General features: G+C 35.1%; 1 protein-coding gene across 3 annotated transcripts in view; it reads right to left on the reverse strand.

The window, feature by feature from the left end:
• Nucleotides 1-23,443, reverse strand: part of LOC121877272 (integrator complex subunit 2-like) — a 35,236-nt gene that overhangs the window by 4,344 nt on the left and 7,449 nt on the right. The window contains exons 7-18 of one of the 3 annotated variants that reach the window (XM_042382942.1): nt 21,936-22,136; nt 21,348-21,531; nt 20,200-20,348; nt 19,449-19,632; nt 15,832-16,001; nt 13,970-14,169; nt 13,709-13,858; nt 10,497-10,649; nt 9,046-9,223; nt 7,855-8,125; nt 3,339-3,446; nt 81-300 (exon numbers count right to left, since the gene is read on the reverse strand). In XM_042382942.1, the coding sequence (XP_042238876.1) occupies nt 81-300; nt 3,339-3,446; nt 7,855-8,125; nt 9,046-9,223; nt 10,497-10,649; nt 13,709-13,858; nt 13,970-14,169; nt 15,832-16,001; nt 19,449-19,632; nt 20,200-20,348; nt 21,348-21,531; nt 21,936-22,136 (2,168 nt within the window). Of the gene's footprint in view, nt 1-80; nt 301-3,338; nt 3,447-7,854; nt 8,126-9,045; nt 9,224-10,496; nt 10,650-13,708; nt 13,859-13,969; nt 14,170-15,831; nt 16,005-19,448; nt 19,633-20,199; nt 20,349-21,347; nt 21,532-21,935; nt 22,137-23,443 lie in introns of all 3 variants that reach the window. The other 2 variants (XM_042382943.1, XM_042382941.1) reach the window with 2 other exon arrangements.

A 23,443-nucleotide genomic window follows, 5' to 3' on the forward strand; every position in this document is an offset into this window, starting at 1 on the left:
CTTATCCCTTACCCAGAAGGATCAACATAAACATATACTCAAGTTTCCAAATCATGAATAAAATCCTATCCAACACTTGCCTGAGAGAAGTGTAGCCATGGTGTTAATTCCTAGTCGTGATATGCTGAGTGTAGATGGCATGGCATTCTGGAGAGCCAAATGAGAAGTTAACTCAACAGCAAACAACTGTTTGTCCAAGTCTGGCAGCTGGAGAAGTTCTGGGATCCAGTTAAGACCAATTGCGATATGCATAGATGGGACTCCTCGTACCACTGGACCGAGTAACTCTCCGGGGTAACCCTAAGTCATAATAAAAAGATAAACATGATTATTAATGTCGCAAATGCAAATTAAGAATTATGTTTAATGTACAGACTTTAAGCATGTTTGATGAATATACCTTAAAAAAATCTTATATGTATAAAGGATTATACCATAAGGTGCACCTGACAGGTTGTTAACTATTAACATGGATTAAAAGTACTGTACAGTATTGTGTAAATTTCATAAACACAGCTACTGGAGCCATAATAAAATTTAGTACATTAATCTGCCAGTAATAATAACAGCACAGTGGTCCCTCGGTTAACAAACGGTTCGATTAACGAATTACCTTCCATAAGAATCTTCAATTCGGCTAACGAACAAAAATTTGATTAATGAAATCACATTTTGTTGTGAGCATCAGCTGATGGGGTACTCTGTCAATTCAGTAACCTGTTCTATGTTTGCATTCATTTCCAATGGAGTAAATATCAATAAAGTTGTGCTCTTTAATATTTTTGCATGTTTTATATTAAAATTATTAGTCATTTTAACATTTATTTAACGTATTGATAATATATGCAGTACAGGGAACTAGTTTGTTGTGAGTCCATCAGATGCGTGAGTCCGTCACAAGGCGTCAGTTGAGTTTTGAAACCAGGGAGAGAGCATCTATTTTGTTGGTGTCTTGAATATTTTTGCATTTTTCAATGAAATTATTGGTCATTCTGAACTTTAGTTAACATATTGATAATATATAGCGCAGTGCAGTGTTGATTTAAAGAAAATAATCTTGAATTACACCTAGTGAACTTAGTATTTTATTGGTGAAATGACTGCATCAAGCATGTTTCCCTGAAAGATGATTTCTCCTCTATCCCCACTTCCTTCTCTTCTCCCTTCTCCTCCATCCCCACTTCTAATTCCCATCATCATCAACCAGGAGCCTTCTACATACACACCTCAAAGTAAGTGTACTTTACTGCATTTTTTTTTTTACTTTGTATGTACTTTTCAGTGAGCTGGAACCAATTACCCAATATCCCATTGAAACAATGGATTCGGTTGACAAAATTTTCGGTTAACGAATGACCTTCTGGAACGAATTGTGTTCATTAACCGAGGGACCACTGTAGTATAAATGTACAGTTTGGGTGAAGAAAGACTTAAGGAATTTTGAAATTATGACCCAAAAATTTGGGATACGGCAAAAAAGTTGTCCCTTACGGAATTTTGGTGAATTTGTTCATTTTTCAAACAAAAAAATCGCGATAGATAACAAAGAAAGTCACGAAAATTTTAAAATTTATTTTGTGTGGATTCTGGGTGGTTGCTGCAAGACGGTTAGAGGGCGGCTCACCTCCTCAGCACAACAACAATAGTACTGTTCAGTTAATATTCTTCCCCATTTTGTGTTCAGTTATGAGTCTGTGTTCAGGACTGTATTCGCCCTTCTGGAATTTGGGTTAATTTATTAAATAAAAAAAATAAAAAAATAAAAAAATTGCGATATACAACAAAAAATTTCACTAAAATTATAAAATTTATTTCATGTGGATTCTTGGTGGTTGCTACAAGACAGCACCTACCAAGCAGCCAGCACAACAACAATGGCTCTGCTTAGTTTGAATTTGTTCTCCAGCTTGTGCTCAGTTTTGCATCAGTGTTACTGTGTACACCGGTACCCTTATTCAAGATGAGTGGAAAAAGGCCATCAAATTCAAGTGAAAGCAGTAGTGCTAAAAGATTCCATAAAGAAATTACATTGGATATTAAACATGTTTTAAAGAGGTAACTCCAATTGCCTCACCTCACTTCACCACCTCATGCAGCACTCAACATCATTTCTGGTGAGTTAAATTCAGGTGTGTTTATTTATTGCTATGATATATCATGAATGAATCATTGTATGTGTGTTTAAAACTGTTTATTTTCATTCATATATGTGCTTGTATTATGTTTTTTGAAAGAAAATTTTTTCCTTGGGAACATATCTCAACTTACATAATGTGAGTCAATGGGAAAAATGGTCCTGAGTTATGGAATTCCATGATACAGAAAAAGATTTCTGGAACGGAACCCTTCCGTACCTCAGAGGATGCCTGTACTTTATCATTAACTTTTAGTCCTTCATTATCACTTATAACTTTTCTCATTAAGAATTCTGAATATTGTATATATCAAACAATACTGGAGATAGAACACAGCCATGTCTTACTCCCTGTCTAATTTTGAACCAATTAGTAAGTTCATTATTTACTAACACTGCAGCCTCCTGTAGCCAGTAAAGATTCTTTAAAAGTCTAATATCTCCTTCATTAATGCCTATTTTCCCAAGATCTCTATAAGTTTATTGTGCTTTACTTTATCAAAGCTTTTTCCAAATCAACAAAGCAGATATAAACATTTCTTTGAACCTCTAAAGCCCTGTACATATAGAACACCTAAAGTCAGTAACATCCTGCAGTCTGCCATTTACATCACTACACCTTTTGTGTACCCACCTTCCACACTAACTGTATATACAGTAATTTCTCGATTTAACGAACTACAGTAATTCGAGCCACCCCTTTCCGTCATATCAAAATTTATGCTAAATCGAATTTCCATTATTTTCGTTCGATTTAGCGAACTAGTTCACGAAATTGAGCGTGATTCCGTTAAATTCTGCCTCTTGGTGTTTGTTTACATCTGCTCAGTCTGTGTCCTGCCGCCAACACGTGTGTTGTTCACTGCTACCTCTCTGTCAACTAACTACTGCCATAGACATCATGCCGAAAGTCTCTCAGAAGTCTAGGAAAGGAAGCGGTGTGGGGAAGAAAGTCAAAAGAGTGTGTATTAACAGAATGAATCTCGATTTAGCGAACTAGTTCAATAAATCGAGTGAAAAATAATGGAAAAAATTCCTTCCGCTAAATCGAGAGTTCGTTATATCGGATTCCGTTAAATCAAGAGTATACTGTATTATTGAGTTGCTGTCAACACCTTTCTTACACAGACAGCAGGAAACTATTTTCCACTTTCCACCAGAGGTGGAATTAGATGTATTATGTACAGTACATCTGCAAACATACCTGAAAGTGGACCAACTTGGCTAAAGTTGTATCCTTGAGGAATGCTTGATGGATGTATGAACACACAATACTTCTTATCTCCTGAAGAGCCAGAGCTCCAGCACCATCCTGTAATATCAATGAAAATTTCAAATTAGGTACAATTTTGTTTTGGGTCTTGATTATGGCCACCTTACTGGTTACTGGAAAAAAATTGCCATTACCCCTGTGCTGTACAGAACAGATAAAAATAATAATTTTAAATTAGGATAATAAAGTTGTACACTTAATGTTACCCAACAATGCTACAACTAATTTACTCACTACATGCCTCACATTTACCCAATACCTGTACAATCAATCAACGAACAAAACTTTCCCAAAAGATCTCTTAGAAGCAACTTGAAGCCATCTCCTTATCCATGTGAAGCTGTGGAGCAAGGATATAACATAACTGTCTAGTCTTTTATTTTTACTGACTGAACTTACTGATAATTAAAACCAAAAAGAAATATCTCCAGTTCTACTTAATTTAGCTTTCCTATATTAAAAAGAAAAGTTAGATAAATGCACTACTAAAGTAAAGTGTAATGTTGTGTGAAATAGTAGAGCTAAAAGAAACAGATCTAATGGGGTGTTGTACTATGAATGGGGCACATCACAGCATGATATGGCACAACACAACACAGAAAGAATAACAGCAAATGAGAGAAGACTTTCTGCTGCACTTGTTGCCAAGAGTGAAAAAGAAAAGATATACTGTACTGTAAGTACATAACTGGCATAAGGAAACAAAATAATGAAATACAGTACGTATATAGATATAGCTGATATAGAGAACACTTATTCCATATATAGAAATAAAAGGTTGTGAAGGAAGTATACAGGTATTTTTCAGCTGAATGGACAGTTTTTCAGTTGATGGTGATGTACAAATGCCAATAAATGGCGTAAAGTGAGAAACGCGTAAAGTGAACAACATAACATATGGGATTAATTGAAATAGAGACCGGACCGACCCCCAAACTCCACTTTTTCAGACACACTACCTACGTTGTAGTAAAAATAACTTCTTAATTTTATGATGGTATGCACACACAATCAATAATTAAGAGAAATATCAATAATATTAGGTTTTTTAACACTTACATTAGTAGAAAAGATGGCTGGGCACACGGGGATGGGGGGTTGGTTCCGAGGCAGAGGGCAGATTATTGGCCCTCACCTGTATCACTTGTTTCAATTGTATCACTATCCACCACAGAGGCTTGCAGGGCCTCTTTGTCAAACCCCTCAAAGTCCATATAAGTCCATATCCTCACTATCATTATCACTATCACTGACTTCGGCTGGCTGTGGTGGGTGGCGGGTGAAGAACTCGGTAATGTTTTGATGACCGGGCGACCTTGTGCGCTCCTGCTCGCGCCGCTCTCCTCGTAAAAGGGTACACACACCGCGGAAAGTGAGCATTCCGTGTTCGGCAGGGTACCGCGTAAACGTGGAAACGCGTAAAGTGGGATCGCGTAAAGCGAGGGTTGTATATATATATGTGTATATATATGTGTGTATATATATGTGTGTGTATATATATATATATATATATATATATATATATATATATATATATATATATATATATATATATATATATATATATATATATATATATATATATATATATATATATATATATATATATATATATATATATATATATATATATATATATATATATAGGGTATATTAAGGTAAGGTGAATTTCTATATAAGATGTGCAGTTTGATGGTCAAGAATGTTGTAAAATATATAACATAATGCATCATTTTATATCCAGTATACACAGAGGAAACAGTAAAAAGGAACCCTCCCAATGAAGCTTACATGAATTAATCTGGCATTGGAAGGGTTTACTGTACAGGGCTTGGAAATTCAAATTAAATGCCTTTTGTAACAGACAAAACATCATCTCCAGTAGAAAGATAATTACTGTAATCCTGACCATGTCTACAAACTGACAAACTAATTCCATGAGCCCCTACATAGTATTTTTGAGTGGATGAACTAATCACAAAGAAAAAGTTTCTTGTTATTCTAGATCAAGTAGTTAGGAATGCCCAGACCACAAAGCACAAGGACCAGTGACACTCCCACCACACATCTAAACTAAAAACTGCCCTGTAAAGAAAAATCCATAAAAATTGTGCCTATCAGGTTGTCACACATCTGGAAAAAATTTACAATGCAAAGATAGATAGAAAGAGTGTGAGGTGAGAACTTACCAACTGTCATGGCAGCAAAGAAACAAATAAAGATCTAGAGTGGAGTTGAATAAATGGCTGTCTTTAAAAATATGCATAATAAGATATCTTTACACAAATAAACAATATGTGTTGTTTAAAGCCAATCAAATTTTCCTGCATTGTGTAAATATACTGTATAATGACTTGGGTAAAGGTTTACTGAAACATGACGGACTTAAACATACGAGGCATTAGTACACTCCAGGCACATCATATCTCTTTCATACTTTGTGAGGTAAGCTAAAAATTATACCTTTGTGGGCAAGCCAATAACTAAGGCAGTCACTTCATCTCTCAAGTGTACACTACAAAATAGTCTACTTATTGTAATTGAACTTTCACAACAATTGACCCAAACAGAATAAAACAATCATGCACAAAGCTTGCTAAAAGTTAATTTGGGATTCTAACAATAGAATGGAGCTTCTAGGCTGTGTTAATTCCCATCAGTAAAATATTACAATTAATAACACCTTTCTAACACTAGCCTATTACAGTACTCAGGTCTAATTTAAGATGGTTCCAAGACAATTAAACCATTCCTTACAAAAAGATAATTTAGTGATATGCAGTACAGGGGGCCCCCAAATTCGCAGGGGTTAGGTTCTCAATATGGCTGCGAATCGCCAATTGGGGGAGAGGGGGGGGGGTGTTTACATTTTTACTTGTGCGCAAAAAAATGTATATTCCCTTTGTGTTTGCCCTTGGGACAATTATTTCTTTTACCTGTAGTATTGTATATGCATGTGTGTGTGTGTGTGTGTGTGTGTAGACACACACACACACACAAAACACATACAAATAAATAATAATTGGAAAATCCTCTCACAAATAATCAGAAACAAATTTATTAAAAGTGAGTCTACCATTAAGTCTGTGCTCTATTAATAAAGTACTGTAATAGAGAACGGACTTGAGGGTAGACTGTCACATTTTTAGTAAATTTGTTTCTGATTATTTGTGAGAGGATTTTCCAATTATTATCTATTTGTATGTGTTGTGTGTGTGTGTCTACACAAATATATTTACAATACAGGTAAAGGAAATTACTGTCTCTAGAATGAATGGCTCCCTGTCCCAGCCACAAAAATGCCTGCAACTTTAAAACTACCCACAGACATTCTTAGGTACATCCAGAGTGTCATCCACGAATAACCGAGAACCGCAAACTAAAAATCAGCGAAATTGGGGGTCCCCTGTACCGTATAGACAAAAGCTTTGTTTAGTGAATTAATATGCAAATACCATTTTTTACGGAATAAAAGATGCACTATTTAAAAAAAACAAAAACATGGTGGCTAAAAAAATCACCCTGTGTCCAATATGTGAAGTTGCAGGTCTCCCCGCAGGCTAATGAATCCCCCAGATGCTGTATCCAGTAAGCTATATTTACCTAGCACGACTCCGGAATAAAAATAATATTGTTTACGTAAACATAATACTTGTATTCTTATTATATTATTATTACTTTCATTTAATTAAAAAGGGGATTATTGTAAATTTTAAATGTTGTATGAATAACCCGAGACGATTATCATCTGTACGGCATCCAATTCTTCAGACCTAATCAGTAACTGTTTCTAAACTCTTATAAGCATTACTATCTATTAATGTCATATCTGCCACATTTATCATATAACTGTATTTTTATTAGGAAACATGCTTTAGCTTTTAAAAGAAACTTGAAATTATGATGATCACGATGAATAATGCTGACAGCCATCACAATTTGTTAATAGTCTCACTAGCACGTGACTCCATCTATCAGCATCCAACGAAGACTAGTACAATATACAGTTGCCATTTTGTTTTTTGCAGTGCTTACTATAGTATGGACATCTTAGTACAAAGAGTAACAACAACCACTTGGTAATAACATATCAACAAGGACGGTGCTAACACTTTGAGTTTATGGTATTCTACCCTCATTTTAAGAACACTATTGCCACAAGAGGGAAAAGATCAAGTTATACTATTAGCTACAGACTTACTGAATGATGTTCCATATTAGAAGGAGTAAATATTCAATGCCTCAAGACACTAAAAAAAAAATTCCTAAATATTCCCTGTTGAAATGAGGGCTGCATCTTATATGCCCGTGTCTTATATTCCGTAAAATACAGTAAGTGATTTATCGTTTCACCTTATTTTGCACCATGAATGTTTCCAGCTTAATCCTGTTAAGCCTTTGTTGTAGTCTGACAGGCCATGAGGACAACAAAAGGAATTCCACTTACAGAAATTCTGCCCACCTTCTCGTAGTCCTTCATTAAACAGGCCTCCAGCAGAATCTGCACAGCGCTGCTCTCCTGAGTGAGGACAAGAGCACCTCGCAGCTTTTCCCTTTCTTCTTCCAAAGCTTGAGGAGCATTATTGTTGTTTCCTCCTACTAGACTGTGGGGACTGCTCACTACAGGTGTATTTTGCATCTGTTGTGAGAGGAAGGTGCGGGAGGACAGCAGGTACACTTGTAGCATATACATCACCAGTTGCAGGAGGGGTGCACATCTGTTGATAGAAAGTAAACATCACAAGAATATCTTTTTAAATTCTGATTGGTTTAGCACATATGTCAGGATAACCATTCAAAGGTAGCTTTATGGAGACTGAAAATTATATTGTTGGTGTTTCTGGAACCTGTCTTGTGTGAATAACAAGGTACCCATGTATGTATACATATATACAGTACATATGAGGTGGCTGGAGATGTGTCCAGTATAATGATTGCTAAACTTTAACTGCATTTTCTGGTATTTTTCTCTTTTGTGGGGTAATTTTAATACATTGAGATAATTAAATATTTTGTGCTAATTCAATTGAGTCAGTGCCCCAATGATATCGAATTAGCGAGGCTTCAGTGTGTGTGTGTGTAATTAATGTGCTTATACACATTCAGTTTATTTTGATATATATACAGGGTGATTCAGCAAAGAGTACATTAAAATGGAGGATGAAATCCATGGATAATTCTAAACCACAATGTCTCTATGGTAAAATGTCAGATTCTGCACAGTTTCCATGGTACAATACATTTAAGATGTTGTATTAATGAGAGTGAATTTGATGTGAAATCCCCAAAGGTTTTTGTAATCATTTATTCACAGATCTCTACAGTGTGACCCCTCTTTGTTACAACCTAAAGGAAATGTTCAAAGTTGCCCCCTTCTGCCTCAATGCAGGCCTGTACACATTGTACCATTGATTGTCTGACGCGTTCCAGAATGCCTGGACTATATTTAATTTGCTCGCACCTGCCACGAACAAGTGGGTATATGCAGAATCTGACATTTTACCAAAGAGACATTGTGGTTTAGAATTATCCACGGATTTCATCCTCCAATTTAATGTACTCTTTGCTGAATCATCCTGTATATATGGAGAATAAAAGAAAACAATGTTGTAATAAACAATTCGTATCTGTTACTTACCTATAAACTTTATCAGCACATCTCAGTACATACAAAGGGTCGAGAATTATATCGTCTTCAGTGAGCATCTTGCGTGACCTGCCTTGAGTTTCTTCTGGCAGGAGTCCCTCCACAGTCATTGCCCAAAGGCGACGAGGAAACAGTGAGTTCAGGCGCATCCACACTTGTCTGTATGTATCTGAAAATTGAAGAATATTTATGGATTTATTGGTCCTAAAATTATATAAATTCATATAAATATAAGGTTATATTCTTGCTAATTTTTATAGAACAAAATGAGGAATCCGTCATCAATTTATTTCACAAATTTCTTAAATTTTTTCCCCATGCTGTCAGAAATTTTAAGAAATTTTGATGACAGATAAGAAAAGCTTCTGGTTTTGCCTTGATGAAAAAGTAGGAAAACAAGGACCATTTATCATTTTTATATTTTACTGGACAACTGACACTCTTACGTAATATTTCTTGGAAACAAAATACTGTATGCTTCCAAAGCGTTAAATCACACAAAACTTTGAACGAAGATTTTAAATTTTTTTAGGAAAAAAAAAATTAATGAAACATCAGAAATAATGTTAAACATCAAGATTTACTTCAAATGAAATTTTTTTAAGTTTTCTTGAACAACACAAAATATCAAATAATAAAAAAAATTAATCATATTTATTCATTAATTACTTTTATAAATTAGGAGATACTGTGTGTGAGCTGAAAAGTAACTTCTCTAATATGTACTGAATTAACACTTTGCAACACAACTCAACTATGGCCATCATTTTTTCAATACACCTTACTGCCTTGAACTTAATATCTAAAGTGATGGCCTTACTGGTCACTTTCCTGACACACCTAAATATGTTAAATCATTTGGAAAATGCAAGAAATTGCTGGTGCAGGATTCAGATGTAAAGGATGGCTTATACAAATTTCATTACATGCTGTAGCAGGTTAAACGGATTGGGACATATTGTACATAACAAAAAATTTCTTTAGATAAATGGATAATTACTGTACAGTATGTCTTTTATCCATAAACGTGTTCTAATGTTAATAGCCATTTTCTCAGGCCCATTTTGTGAGGTACATGTTCTCACATCCCACACAGTCACTCTTTAATTTAAATCTGTCCATCCTCAAAAAGTGAATATGATGATCAATGATGCACATCAACCCAGTCTTAAAAGATAATAAAAACAAGAGACAGTATCACAAAATAGTCTGAGGACACATGAAAACAATACTCTCAAAAAAGCATTATAGTACAATAAGTTCAGCAAGAATTGGGTAAGCAGAGGCCAGTTTCCATTTCTTGAACCTGAAATTTTTGCACAAGGTTCTTTGCCTTAAACCTAGGACATATACAAAAGAATAGTCAAACTTAAGCAATAACAGAGGCTGTCTGCAATGAAGAATATGAGAAAAAGGATTTAAAAAAAAGTTGAGTCACTCACCTAACACCTTCCGAGGTACTCCTGGCTGTAGTAGGCACTTGATGGAAGCTGTGATGGGGGCAGCAAGTGGCCAGAGCTGATGAGGTGGCATTCTCATTAGGCGGTCGAGCAGTACCAACAGTCGACCGGGCTTGTCTGCTGCATCTTCCATTGCTGCAGAAAAAAGTGTGACACTCAAAATTGCTTGTTAGCAAAGTGTCTCTCCTTTACTTGCCATCAAGAACAGTTTCACTGTCTAGTAAACTATTTATAAAGCCCCCTTGAATAAACAGTTGCAAGCAATTTCATTAAAGATTTCTACCTCACTTTCCAGCTTGTTCAGAGAATAATGTGAGAAGGGATTAAGCTGACCTATGATGGAAAGCGGAGTATGTTATCAAAGAAAACTGCGAAGTCCACAAAAATGGAATGACAGTAAATCCCAATGCAAAACTGAACATCCAATTTTTCCCTTATGCTGTATTACTCATAAGAGCTTTATTACCCACAAATTAGGAGGATAAACAGCTTACACACCAAATGAATATAGAGAATAAATCACTTCCACTAACAGCAGCTGCATTCCCAAATTCAAATGATTAATGTCCAGAAACACAAACATATGATATGATCCTTATATCTTCCACTTCTTTGAGAAAAGGATTTAAAAGATACTTAACAGTCTATACAAATTATATAAACTGGTATGTACTGTATCTCATTCTCTGACTTTGACTAATGAGATGAGGAAACCACTGAACAAAACCTGTGTGTATTAATAGAGTCAAACACAAGCAATACAAAACTAGTCTATCTATGATGGTGATGTACAAATCTTCTATGTTAAATTGACAGCATTAATAAATAAAAATGAAAACCCCAGAACATTATTCTATAAAGTCTAGGTAATCTGGAAAATGAAGTAACACACTAAATTTCAGCTCAAACCAAAAAGCCTTTTTCTCAATCTACAAACGAGATATAATCTAAAAAAAATGAGGAGACAGGTGGACTGGGATAACACTCTCATCCCCTATATGTATTCTAAAGAGGGCACAATAATGACCTTACAAGGGGTATTGTTAAGAATCAGGTCAAGTGAAATGAACATGAGAAGTAATGGAGTTAAAAGATGAAGAATGAAAATTAAGTAAAAATAAGTAGTGTTGTACATGGTAACGTAAATTAAGTGAGGCAGTGTTTAAGATATACTGTATGCATGATGAAAATACAAGATCATATTATATGGAAAAGTGGCACTTGTGAGATGTATACACCAACTATACTATGTTATACTATACTATGCTATCTTACACTAAATATGCTACACTATACTATGCTATCCAGTATAAGCAGTCTCCGAGTTACAAATGGGTTACTTTCCTGGACCCTGTTAGTAAGTCAATCTGTTCATAAGTTGAAAAAGTTAATTCCATAGTTTAGGTTATGTTAAAGCACGACCCTGCCCATAAAAAACAAAAACATCCCATACATAACAAATAATGAAAATACTGTAAATAAAGTGATATTAAACAATGTAAAGTACTGTAAATGGGACTGCCCAGTATGGGTCAATAGGCCCGCTGCAGTTTCCTCCATTCTTATGTGAGAGGGTTACGTTCCTGGGAATCAAGCATAAATGTGAATTCGCGTATATTCTTGTCAACCTATAAATATATACAGTATAGTATATGTATAACTATAACCCTTTTTTATACTAAGGTAATCGACTCTCAACCACAGTTTGTTGCGCCACTCCTTAGTAATATCTTAACGCTTTCTTCCAAAGCTCTCACAGTACTGTATGCACTTTTTCTTTTTCCCACTCTCATCACCACGTACACTGCCCCTAATTTTCCTCTTAGGGGCCATGATTGTGGTAAAATTCATCAGTAAAGAAAAACTTATGAGCCTGAATGCCTGGGAGATGTTTATAGAACCAGTGGGAGAGAAAGAAGGATACCAGAGTCATGGTTATTTTTCAACTCATAATTTTGGGTAGACATACAGGGTATGATTTTTTTTCTTACTGTTACATGCACACAATCTTTCATAAAGAATGTGCAAAATAAATAAATAAAATAAATAATTATCATAAGGTGAAAACATAAAGGGAATAAACATTTCTTTATGCACCAGACTTAGTACACAGAGAGGGGAGGGAGGAGCAGCAAGGGGATCTAAGCTGCTCACTATCTCTTATGTTCAATGTGCAGTGAAACAATTACCAAATGGTAATGCAATATTTTTTTTATATTATCTTATTTATTCCTGACTCAAGAGACGTGTGTCGCTGCTGCACTGTGTATGTGCTGTGACGTTACATAAGAGGAGGGAGAGTGTGGCGACGCAGTTACAGCTCACTGCCTCAATACATAAATTCACTTTCCACACATACACACCCATATTCTCCATTTTTCTTATTTTATAGTTTCATATTGTATTTCTTTTTATTTCTAAGCCACATTAAAGTATTCTAATGATCCCCCCTCAAACAAGCAGGGACAAGTGATAAACATGCTGATGTAGCGAGAGATGCTGGGTGGGTTGGCTAGTGCAGGAGTAAGACCCAAGTGTAAGGGTGGTTCAGGGGGTCAGATAAGTGGGGGTCATGTGCCTTGGATAAGTGTACCCTGCAACCTTACTGTAATGTAAAAAAAATGGGATCTTAGTTACAACCCTGCCCATATAAAAACAATAATAATACAATATCCATACATAGAAAATATTAATGTAAATAATGTTATGTAAATAAAGTGATGTTAAACAATATACAATAATGAAAGTGAAGTACTGTAATGTAAAAAAATGGGATTCTAGTTACAGATTTTTGTGATGAATATATTGGAATCCTGTTCGTAAATGTGGGTGTTACTAACTCGGGAACTGCTTGTACTCTACTAGATTATGCTATATTATACTAAATTGTACTACTGTATACTATAGTACTGTATATCATACTACACTACTGTATACTATACAGTACTATGATATGCTATGTTGTACTATAATATTTTATACTATCCTATGTTATGGTATGCTATATTATACCATAACCTAACCACATCTAAGAGCATATTACAACTATGTTATGGTAACTGACTATAATTCTGAAATACAATTAATGTATGTTAAAGTGTTTACTTTTAAAGCTTCAATATGTTTAACCCTTCATACAATACTGTATACTGTATATACAAGGGGAGAGTATCACAAAACAATAAAGTACAAACCCCGGCTAACAGACTGAGGATCCAGCGGCACTCTTGGAGGTAGGATACCAAGGCTTGAGTTAGCAGAGGGACTTTGGTAGAGCCAGTCCTCCACCAGACACAGCTGTGGGTAATGACTCACCAACAACTTAACCAAAGGAGAAAATAAACCTGAAAAAAAGTATTACTTTGTGAGTTACTAAAAAAGGGTCAGGTGTATAAATAACTCTTACTAATTTTTATCAACCATCATTACTAGAAGTGTTAAGACTACAAACCAACCTGCATATAATCTTTGTTCCTTTTGCGCATGGGAGAGTAGATATCTAATAGGGAGCTGAGCAAACAAGTGAGGAGAGTAAGAGTGTACACGGCGACTGTTTGCCAGCAGCTGGTGTGTATTATTGAGCCGCACGTCTTCGTACAACAGAAGATAGTACAGCAGCAGTAACTGAGACGTCATCACTGAAGCAACCGGCACACTGAAATAAAATAAGTATATTGTAGTATTATCATAATTATACAAGTGCAGGGATTATATAATTATATTTTCCAAAGTACAGGTTCACCTCCCTTGTCACTGGCTTCACAAGGACCAGAAGTGCCTGTACCTGATCAACATTTACCAAGCATTGTACTTTTCATTCTTTCCATTTGCCAGACAACACCTTGAGATTGTTAGGCAAGTGTGAACATTGTTCTACTCATCGATTTAATTTAATATTTTAGGACATTCTATCCCCATTCAAACAAACATTAATTTCTCCCTACTTCCCTTCTAATTACAGTATATTACCTATTTACCTCTCTATGCTGAACATCTATATACTGTACCAACTTTCTCTTCAGATTCCAAGAGTACCATTCTATTCCAAACAAATTTTCTGTATACCAAACCCCTTCTCAAATATAATACTGTACTGTAATACACTGCTCTAATATGACATAGAAATAAAGAAAATATAAAAAACTATAAAATAAGAAAAATGAGGAGTGGATAGTTAATTGTGTGTGAGAAAGAAGGTAGAAATGGCAGGATGCTGGCTGGACTGAGTGGAAAATTCCCCTTGTGGTCCCATGACCCTGTTAAAACAACAGTATGTAATTTGACCATAATTCCCATATTATTTAGGTTCATTTGATGCCAGGTTAATAAAATATTATTGTAACATAATAAATTCCCCCCCCTCCCCCCTCCGAAAAAAAAAAAAAAATCATACACTCAATGATCGTGGGCTAACTCCCTTGGACATAAGAAATGTTTATTCTCTTATATTTCTTACCATATGATAATCACTTTTTTTTTTGCACATTCTGTTTGGACGATTGTGTGTACATGTGATAATAATAATATAAAAAAAAAAGATTAAAATCACATATATCTACCTGAAAATACAAGTTAAAAAATAACAATAACACAACATGGCCTGGTAGGGGGAGAGCTGGGGGGATATAACTACAGGACGAGTATAACTTGGTGACATGCCAAGTCCACACACATATTCACTTCACACACATAGACACACATGTTCTTCATATTTTTCTTTTCTTTTTTATAGCAACATGCCATCTCCAGGAAGATGTACTGTAAAATATATATTATTTAATTTTTATTTTGCTATTTTATATGCACTGTACAGTACTGTATTTGACTCAAATTGAATTAAATATACACTTTCAACAAAAACGTCTCAAACACCTGGGCATGATGGACGTGAGAATGAGCAGAATGGGGCTTGTCATCTCAGAATGGTTTCATTTTCTTCGTTCATTTTTCAGATTGCACAGTGCTTACCGGTATAGCATTCGAGAAGTTTTGGTCAGAGTGTACAATACAGGTATTTTTTAGTGAAGGAACAGACAACTTAGTAAGGCTTTGACGAGTGTTATCCACAGCCATAGACCGTAACCCCCTATTTACCAACAATGGTGTTTTTCAGGAACCCAGCCCTAGTGATTGGCGAGAGATTACTGTACTGTAGTATTATTTCATGCTTACACGAGTCATACTCTAAAACAATCTTCAAATCATAATGATATAATGAAAGCACCTGAGTATATTAGGAAATAATGTCTCTAGAATCTGGAAAATAATGACAAAAATAATAAACTATAACAATATAACCTTCAGTAGCACTCTTTACCTGTTGCCAATCATGGATGTGTGAGGAGCCAACTGTGCTGACACACTGGATGGTGAAGGCATAATTTGTCCTGAAGACAAACTGAACAAAGGTCGTTCTCGCAGCATTGACCTTTTTGTACACAAGCTTCTGAAGGGTGCAGCACTAGTTTTGGGGACTGGTTTGGGATCCTGCTGCATTATACAAAGATAAGAACAATACTTTAGACTACATGGTACTAACGGATCATTTATCATCATCATCATCACATTCAACATTTTCCAAACTTATATGGGGTAGCCACAATTATGTAATGGCAGCTTTGCCATCAGGCATTTTGAAGCAAAGTTTTACAACTGGAAGCCCTTCCTAACACCAATCCCCAAGGCAGGAACAGTTGGCAGAGTCACAACTCCCTTAGGTAATCAAAGACTACCTGCTAATTTCATTTATAATTACAGGTATGTAAAAAATGTCATCCTTATCACTACTAAATCTGATGATTTTATATTAAAAGTCGAAATCTACAAATTTCCAAAGTTTTTTAAACCATACTCTAATTTACGATATACAGTAAAGCCTCCGATAACAACGGTTCGACCAACAACTTTTCATATTTAAGACCCTAGTTAATTTAGGACCCAATTCAATTTACGTCCTTATTTCATTCGTATTTACAACCAAAATATAATAAAAATAAAATAAAATTACATTTTCATATAAATAATAACTAAATCCCGATATGTATTATATTAAAAAAAAATAAAAATTACTGTAAAAAAATGAAGAGAGTCTTACGCAAAGAAGCTGCCTTACTAATGAGTGGTAAACAACAGTCGGAGCTTGGCGGGCCTTTTGTTTTCACGCATCTGGAACAGGAACAAGAGAAAAACTTTCTCAGGTTTCTTACAGCATTTTTGCATCTATTCAACATGAGCTAGAGAGCAAGTGATGGTAGTGTTGTTTCAAAAGCTAATAGAAAGTGTATAAACTTCACCAAGAAACTAGATGTGTTAAAACAATATGAAAAGGTGTGAGGTCTGTGGATATTATATGGAGCAAGCAATGAACATATTTTCTGAAGTGGATCCATTAACAGAACAAAGCATTAAAATTTAAATAAACGCAAATGACCTCTACATAAAGATGTATAATGAGAAAAGAAAGCAGCTGTGCAAGGTTCTTTCGACAGCATTATTATTCAAAGGCCTAAACCACCAACTTCAGCTACACCATCAAATTCAGCATCATAAGCAGCTTCACCATCAACTTCAGGTTCAGTAACAGTTTCAGCAACAGCTTTATGGAAAGCTACAGCTTCAGCCAAAATTGAACCTGATGATTTCGTCATCTGAGTAAAAACTCGCACAATATTCATTGGCTGTCCTTATGTTTTATACTTTACCACCATTGGTGAGTATAATTTTTATTTTACATTCGTAAATATTATAACATATATGAACAGTAAATAAGTGTTGCTTTCATAATGTTCATATGTTGGCGTTCTCAATCGTCTCACTTTATTTCCTTACCATTAGTGGTTAGCCACTTCTAGTGTTCCATTTATTAACATTAAATAACATTACTTAAAACAAACACACAGGCATTAATTTTTTTTTAAATTAAGTTCACTACAGCTACAACCACGGTCTTATTTTCTTCAGTTTCTTATGTAGAACCATCGTCACTCACGAAAACAATGTCGTCTTGTCTCCTCGTGTGTGTTTTAATATTCTACGTATTATTAATGAATTGCATTGTTCATTTCACATATATAAACATTAATTCAATCAAATACATATTCAGTAATAAACAATATTGAATCTTTTGTACATATTCTTAAGAAAAATGACTATGTTTCCTTGAGTGCGCACGTATACATTGGCGTTCCACTATCATTCTTACTTTTTCTTTAATATCAGTGGTTACTTCTACTGTACATTAAATAACATTAATTAAAACACATATTTTTTTACATTAATTTTACTAAAACAACAACCAGGGTCTTATTTTCTTCAGTTTCAGGTGGATAACTGACATTATGGGTGTAAGCACTGACAACAATGCCGTCCCTTATCCTCTTGTGTGTTTTAATATTCTACGTATTATTAATAAATTGTATTGTTCAATTCGCATATATAAAGATTAATTCAATCAAATACATATTCAGAAATAAACAATAATGAATCTTTTGTACATACAATATTCTTAAAAATATAAATGACGTGGTATAGTTAAATGCGCACGTATATGTTGGTGTTACCAATTCATCTCTTTTTTTTCTTTGCCATTAGTGGTTAGCTACTTCTATTGTTCCTTTTAATAACATTAAATAATGTTACTTAAGACATATATATTCATTTTTTTACATTAATTTTACTACAGCTACAACCAGAATCTCATTTTCTTTATTTCCTCATGTAGAACTATCGTCCCGGAGTCCCGGCTGTAAACACAAATGAAAACAATGGCATCCCGTCTCCTCTTGTGTGACCATATTATTATTCATATAAGGTGCATTCAGAAACATTATTTAAAAATACAGTTTGCAATTTTCATTAATTGTATTGTTTTGGGGGGAAAAGAGGGCAAAAAGCCACACAAAATATATGAAAAGGTCACACTTGGGAACGCATCTCATTATTATTGCTTTATTTTAATGGTAATTAATGATTTGCGATACGATGATTCACCTTACACTGCAATATTGGAGAACACATTATCGTCGTTATTTGAGGCTTTACTGTACTGTGTATAGTATGATAACTCCAATGTTAACAATCAATTAAAAATAAATACAGATACTGTATGGGACTATTTATTCGGCATACGTGGGACCTGGGGTTACCGGATAGAATTTTTTACGGATTTTGGAGCACCATGCCTAAATTGTACAAAATGTACAGTAAACCCTCTGTAAGTGGCTGTGAAGCCTCTGTTCCGATCCCTAAATTCACCCCTAAGAGTAGTCACCCCTGATACTTACCTTAGTGACACAACAGCATCTTTAGCAACAGTGCTCCACTGTGGACCCTCTAACCTAAACACACCACGGTTTCACAGATGTAAACCCGCAGATATGTCAAGTTTTATACAAACATATAGCTCACAAGTAGGGAATGGTTGGAAATATCACCACTTGGCCTGGGAATCACCAAAACTTTTGGCGCTCATTTTAAATAATGTGTTCCATAACAAAGCCAGTTTTTACAGCGTTCCGAATTGCAGGACGCCAGATAAACGGTCCCATACCTGTATAATATTGTAGATGTTCACTATATAGTGTATTAACATGCAAAGTATTGTATGAACCTTATTAAAAAAAACATTTGTAATCCTGGGATAAATTCAGTTATCATATAAAAGAACTGATTATCAATTACCATCAGGAAGACCAAGAAAACATATTGTTTCTTTGATTGTTTAGTGATTTTTTTATGAATAAATTATATATGTACAGTACCTGTACAGCACTATCTTTCTTTTCTCTTGAGGGGCCCCAACCCCCACAACTTATAATACTGTACAGTATTTTTTCTAGCCTCCAATACTAACCACTTAAGTATAATGACAACCCTGGCATAATAAATGAGGAAACTGAATACTTAAGACTACCGGTAGAGTATATTCATAATTACCACTGGAGCTTTCTCTGTAAAAATTGACTGAGAGAAGACAGCCATTATTTCTTCTTCAGAAATTGGCTCATTGAAGGTGTCTGTGTGTGCACCTTTACTGCCAGGCAAGATGATGGAGTTGACATACACTTCAGTCAGCTGAGGCATCACGGGGTGTAATGGTGTTGAAGATGCACAGATCTGGCTGTGATTATACAGTACAAGAACAATAGTACATTAGAACAACAAGAGCAAGACAGATAAAATTCTGTACCATTTTTTAAACTAAAACTTGTCCATAAATAGAAATAATCAAATACCAGTAGATAACCACAGCACAAACTGTAAAGAAAATCATTACTATACTAACATAACCTAATCTACTTAAGATATAATTTTGTTGTGTTATGTTATAATGGTAAACCACCTTGTAATGGAAAAAGGTAACTATATCATAATGAACTAATTTCCATGAAGTGCAGTACACAACAATAAAAATGAAGAGGGAGGGAGGGAGGCACATATAAAGACAGCTTGAAAATGTGATCAAGTTATGTAAGGATCACAATGCATATACAAGAACCAATATGTCTCCACTCTCGGCTGATTTTGTGTAAAATTTTATATAAACCAAAGTTGGATGGAAGTCTAGACATACAATATGCCGGGACAGAAGTGCACAAATCATAATGTCTCTCTCTCTCTGAGCTTAAGTACAAAAATAAATCTTGGAATTGTATAATATAAACTAACTGATTACAGAGGTACTTACTTATATATCCAATCCTTAATTGGAACTTTATGCTTGGTAAACATTCTACTCTTCAGTTGGTGATAAACACAGTGAACAGGAAGAAAACCTGGAATGTTAGCATTCAAGCCAGAGGTCACTGGAACCTTCACAGCATGAGCAGTGACAACCTGCGTACAAACACATAGAACTTGTTGGTTTAGATCATAACACACAGAAAACATGTACAGTAAAATATCATCACTAACTTACCAGGAGGCTGGGATGTCTGAAATGTGGAATTTTCTGACCTTTTTTTAATATTTCCCAAGTCATAAAATCACCCTTTTTTTACTATTTATAAAACTATTAATTTATGAAATATACTAAACCCATATTAACTACTGTAGTTATATACATATACTGTATGTATATTAAAAACAAAATAATATTACAAATTTACAGTTAATAGCACAAACAAGAAAATGGCAGTGAAAATGTGAAAGCAATGTAAACTACTGTAGCTTTTCTTTGTTGTGTTTGGTTAGTTTGTATCACAATCATACTTACAAGAGATATTTTCTGACCAATGTTATTGAGGAGAAAGATTTGTTTTTCACACACACACACACATTTTATGATACAAGTACAGACAATAGACATCCAAGGAGAACAAGGGTCAATACAGGATAAGAACAGAAGCCCCTAGACTCATTACTGTATATAACAACATATTAAGAGGTACAGAAAGTAGCTGAAGGATACAGAAGTACTGAGAGGAATGATGACAGGGACAGACCACTCAGAGTACTCATTTTAAAACCAAGCGTTAAATGTTGAAGGAGCGAACAACAAAAACCTGACATCATCCCAAACTATCAACACTTGATCAACCAGTCTCTACTACAGCATTAAGACACAGCTGTTCAACACTGCATAATGATTTAGCTTAACATTTAGATGATATAAGTATTCTTAACTGATCCCTAAGTTTCATAAAGAAGTGGACCTTCATAGGTTTTCATATTCTGTACTGTAGTTCATCAGAATTCTGGCATCACCAAAATCAAGTCGAGAATGTATTTGCCTAAGAGAGTCCTAGAAATCTATTTGCAAGCTAAAACAGTTCTAGAGAGATGTGGCTCATGTAAAGCCATTAAATTTAAGATTTAAAAAACAAAAAGCATTACCTGTTCTGTAAAAACATCATGGGTAAAGATGTACTTGATGCGTGAGAGGTTGTTGGCGCGGGTGATGACCTTCATCCCCAAGGCAGCACTGACTAACTCTATAATGGCACTCAGCTGCTGCACATGAAAGTGTATGGCCATCAACAAGAGCATTGCACCAAAGGATGAGGAAACACCACTAGCTCTGAAAACATACATAAAATGTGAAATGTTAGCTTATACAATATATTGAATATATTGTTACTTTAAAATGGGACTCAGCTGAAGAGCAATACTATGAAGGTAAAATCTGGTGACAATGTATTCAGCTACATGTGTGACTTATTATATTTCAGGTTAGATCAATCAGTCTTTTTATTAAGGCATAAAATAACCTTTAAATTTACTGTACCGCACTGTAGATGGAATCAACTTTGGCATGTTATACATTTTGAAAATACAGAATCCTTAAAAGAGGACTAAGAGTCAAAGGTTCAGGCCTTTAACTAACACAAGTGTACCAAATTATTAAGTAAATGGATTTTGTTAGCCATTTTTTTTTTTACTTTAGTTTTAAAATAGTACTAAAAGAGATTGCATGAAACTTACCCAGCAAAATAGGCTTCCTCTTTGACCAACCACTTGATCCATTCTGAGGCTCTACGTTCATTCTCCTGAGAGGATATGAGTGAAGGGCAAGCAATGAGCATACAAAGGCCAGTGCTGACAAACCTCACCCCAGCAGCTGATGGTGGAGGATGGCACGTCACCAGCTGTAGTAATAAGCCAATTTCCTTGTCCTCACTGAATCTGAAATTACATACATCATTAATATTATCCTGGCCAACCTGCCAAAAGATAATATTACCCTGGCCACCTTGCCATAAGATAATATTATCATGGCCACTTTGCAATAAGACAATATTATCCTGGTCACCTTGCCATAAGATAATATTACCTTGGCCACCTTGCCATAAATAATATTACCCTGGCCACCTTGCCATAAGATAATATTACCCTGGCCACCTTGCAATAAGACAATATTATCCTGGTCACCTTGCCATAAGATAATATTACCCTGGCCACCTTGCAATAAGACAAAATTATCTTGGCCACCTTGCCATAAGATAATATTACCCTTGGCCACCCTGCCATGAGATAATATTACCCTGGCCACCTTGCCATAAGATTCAGTAAGACCTCTATGATATTGGTTTAGTATTCCTGAAAAACATAACATTAGGTAAAATAATGTAAACTGAACCCTACAGTATATTACCACTGACTTAATCATCAAAATTTAGGATGCATTTCTGAGTACCAACTTTTGGTTAAAATAAGTATAGCAGTAATTACTAGTGAACAAGTACTAAAATAGATAACCAGTACTGACCAGATCTTTTTACAAACATATAAATTCCTGAAAAGTCTTATGCATCTTGAAATTACCTATGAGAAGTCTATTGAAATATATATATATATATATTTAAACATAGACAAATATCAGATAAGGAAATAAAATCCTGCAGAGAAAAATTTGGCAAAATGACATGATAAAACTGCACCACACGTCCCCATTAAATATTACTGATATTTACGGTGTTCATAACCAATAGCATTGAAGAGGCAGTGGAGAAATTTAAGAAATGGAAAGATGGAATGGAGTCTAGGAGTATGAGCAAACATGGCTGAAACATAATCCCTTGTGTATGGGGGTCTCCCCTGAGCTTAATAAAATCATCTGGGGTTAGCCCAATAAAATATTAAAAGAGGCATCCCCACAGTGAAGGGGTTACTGGTGTGGGCGAAGGACCTGTGGTGGAAAGTGGAAAATGACCATGTGCTGTCTGTAAGAAAGATGTTAGCAGCAACTCAATAATTTGTGGTGAGTGTGGACGGTGGGTACATAAGAGATGCAGTGATGTAAATGACACACTACAGGATGTTGTTAACTTTAATACCGTATTCAACATTAGGGGTACTGTTTATCCCTGGACTATATCGATGAGTTCTGCTGCCTGGGTGACATGATCTATGCAAGAGTCAGAAAGAAATGGCAGGAAAGAGTTTAGGGAGCTGTTGCCTTTATTGATGGCAAGATGACCCTCCCTTTGCGT

The sequence above is a fragment of the Homarus americanus genome, unplaced genomic scaffold, assembly GCF_018991925.1.
Source record: "Homarus americanus isolate GMGI-L3 unplaced genomic scaffold, GMGI_Hamer_2.0 scaffold367, whole genome shotgun sequence".
Lineage (NCBI taxonomy): Eukaryota > Metazoa > Arthropoda > Malacostraca > Decapoda > Nephropidae > Homarus > Homarus americanus.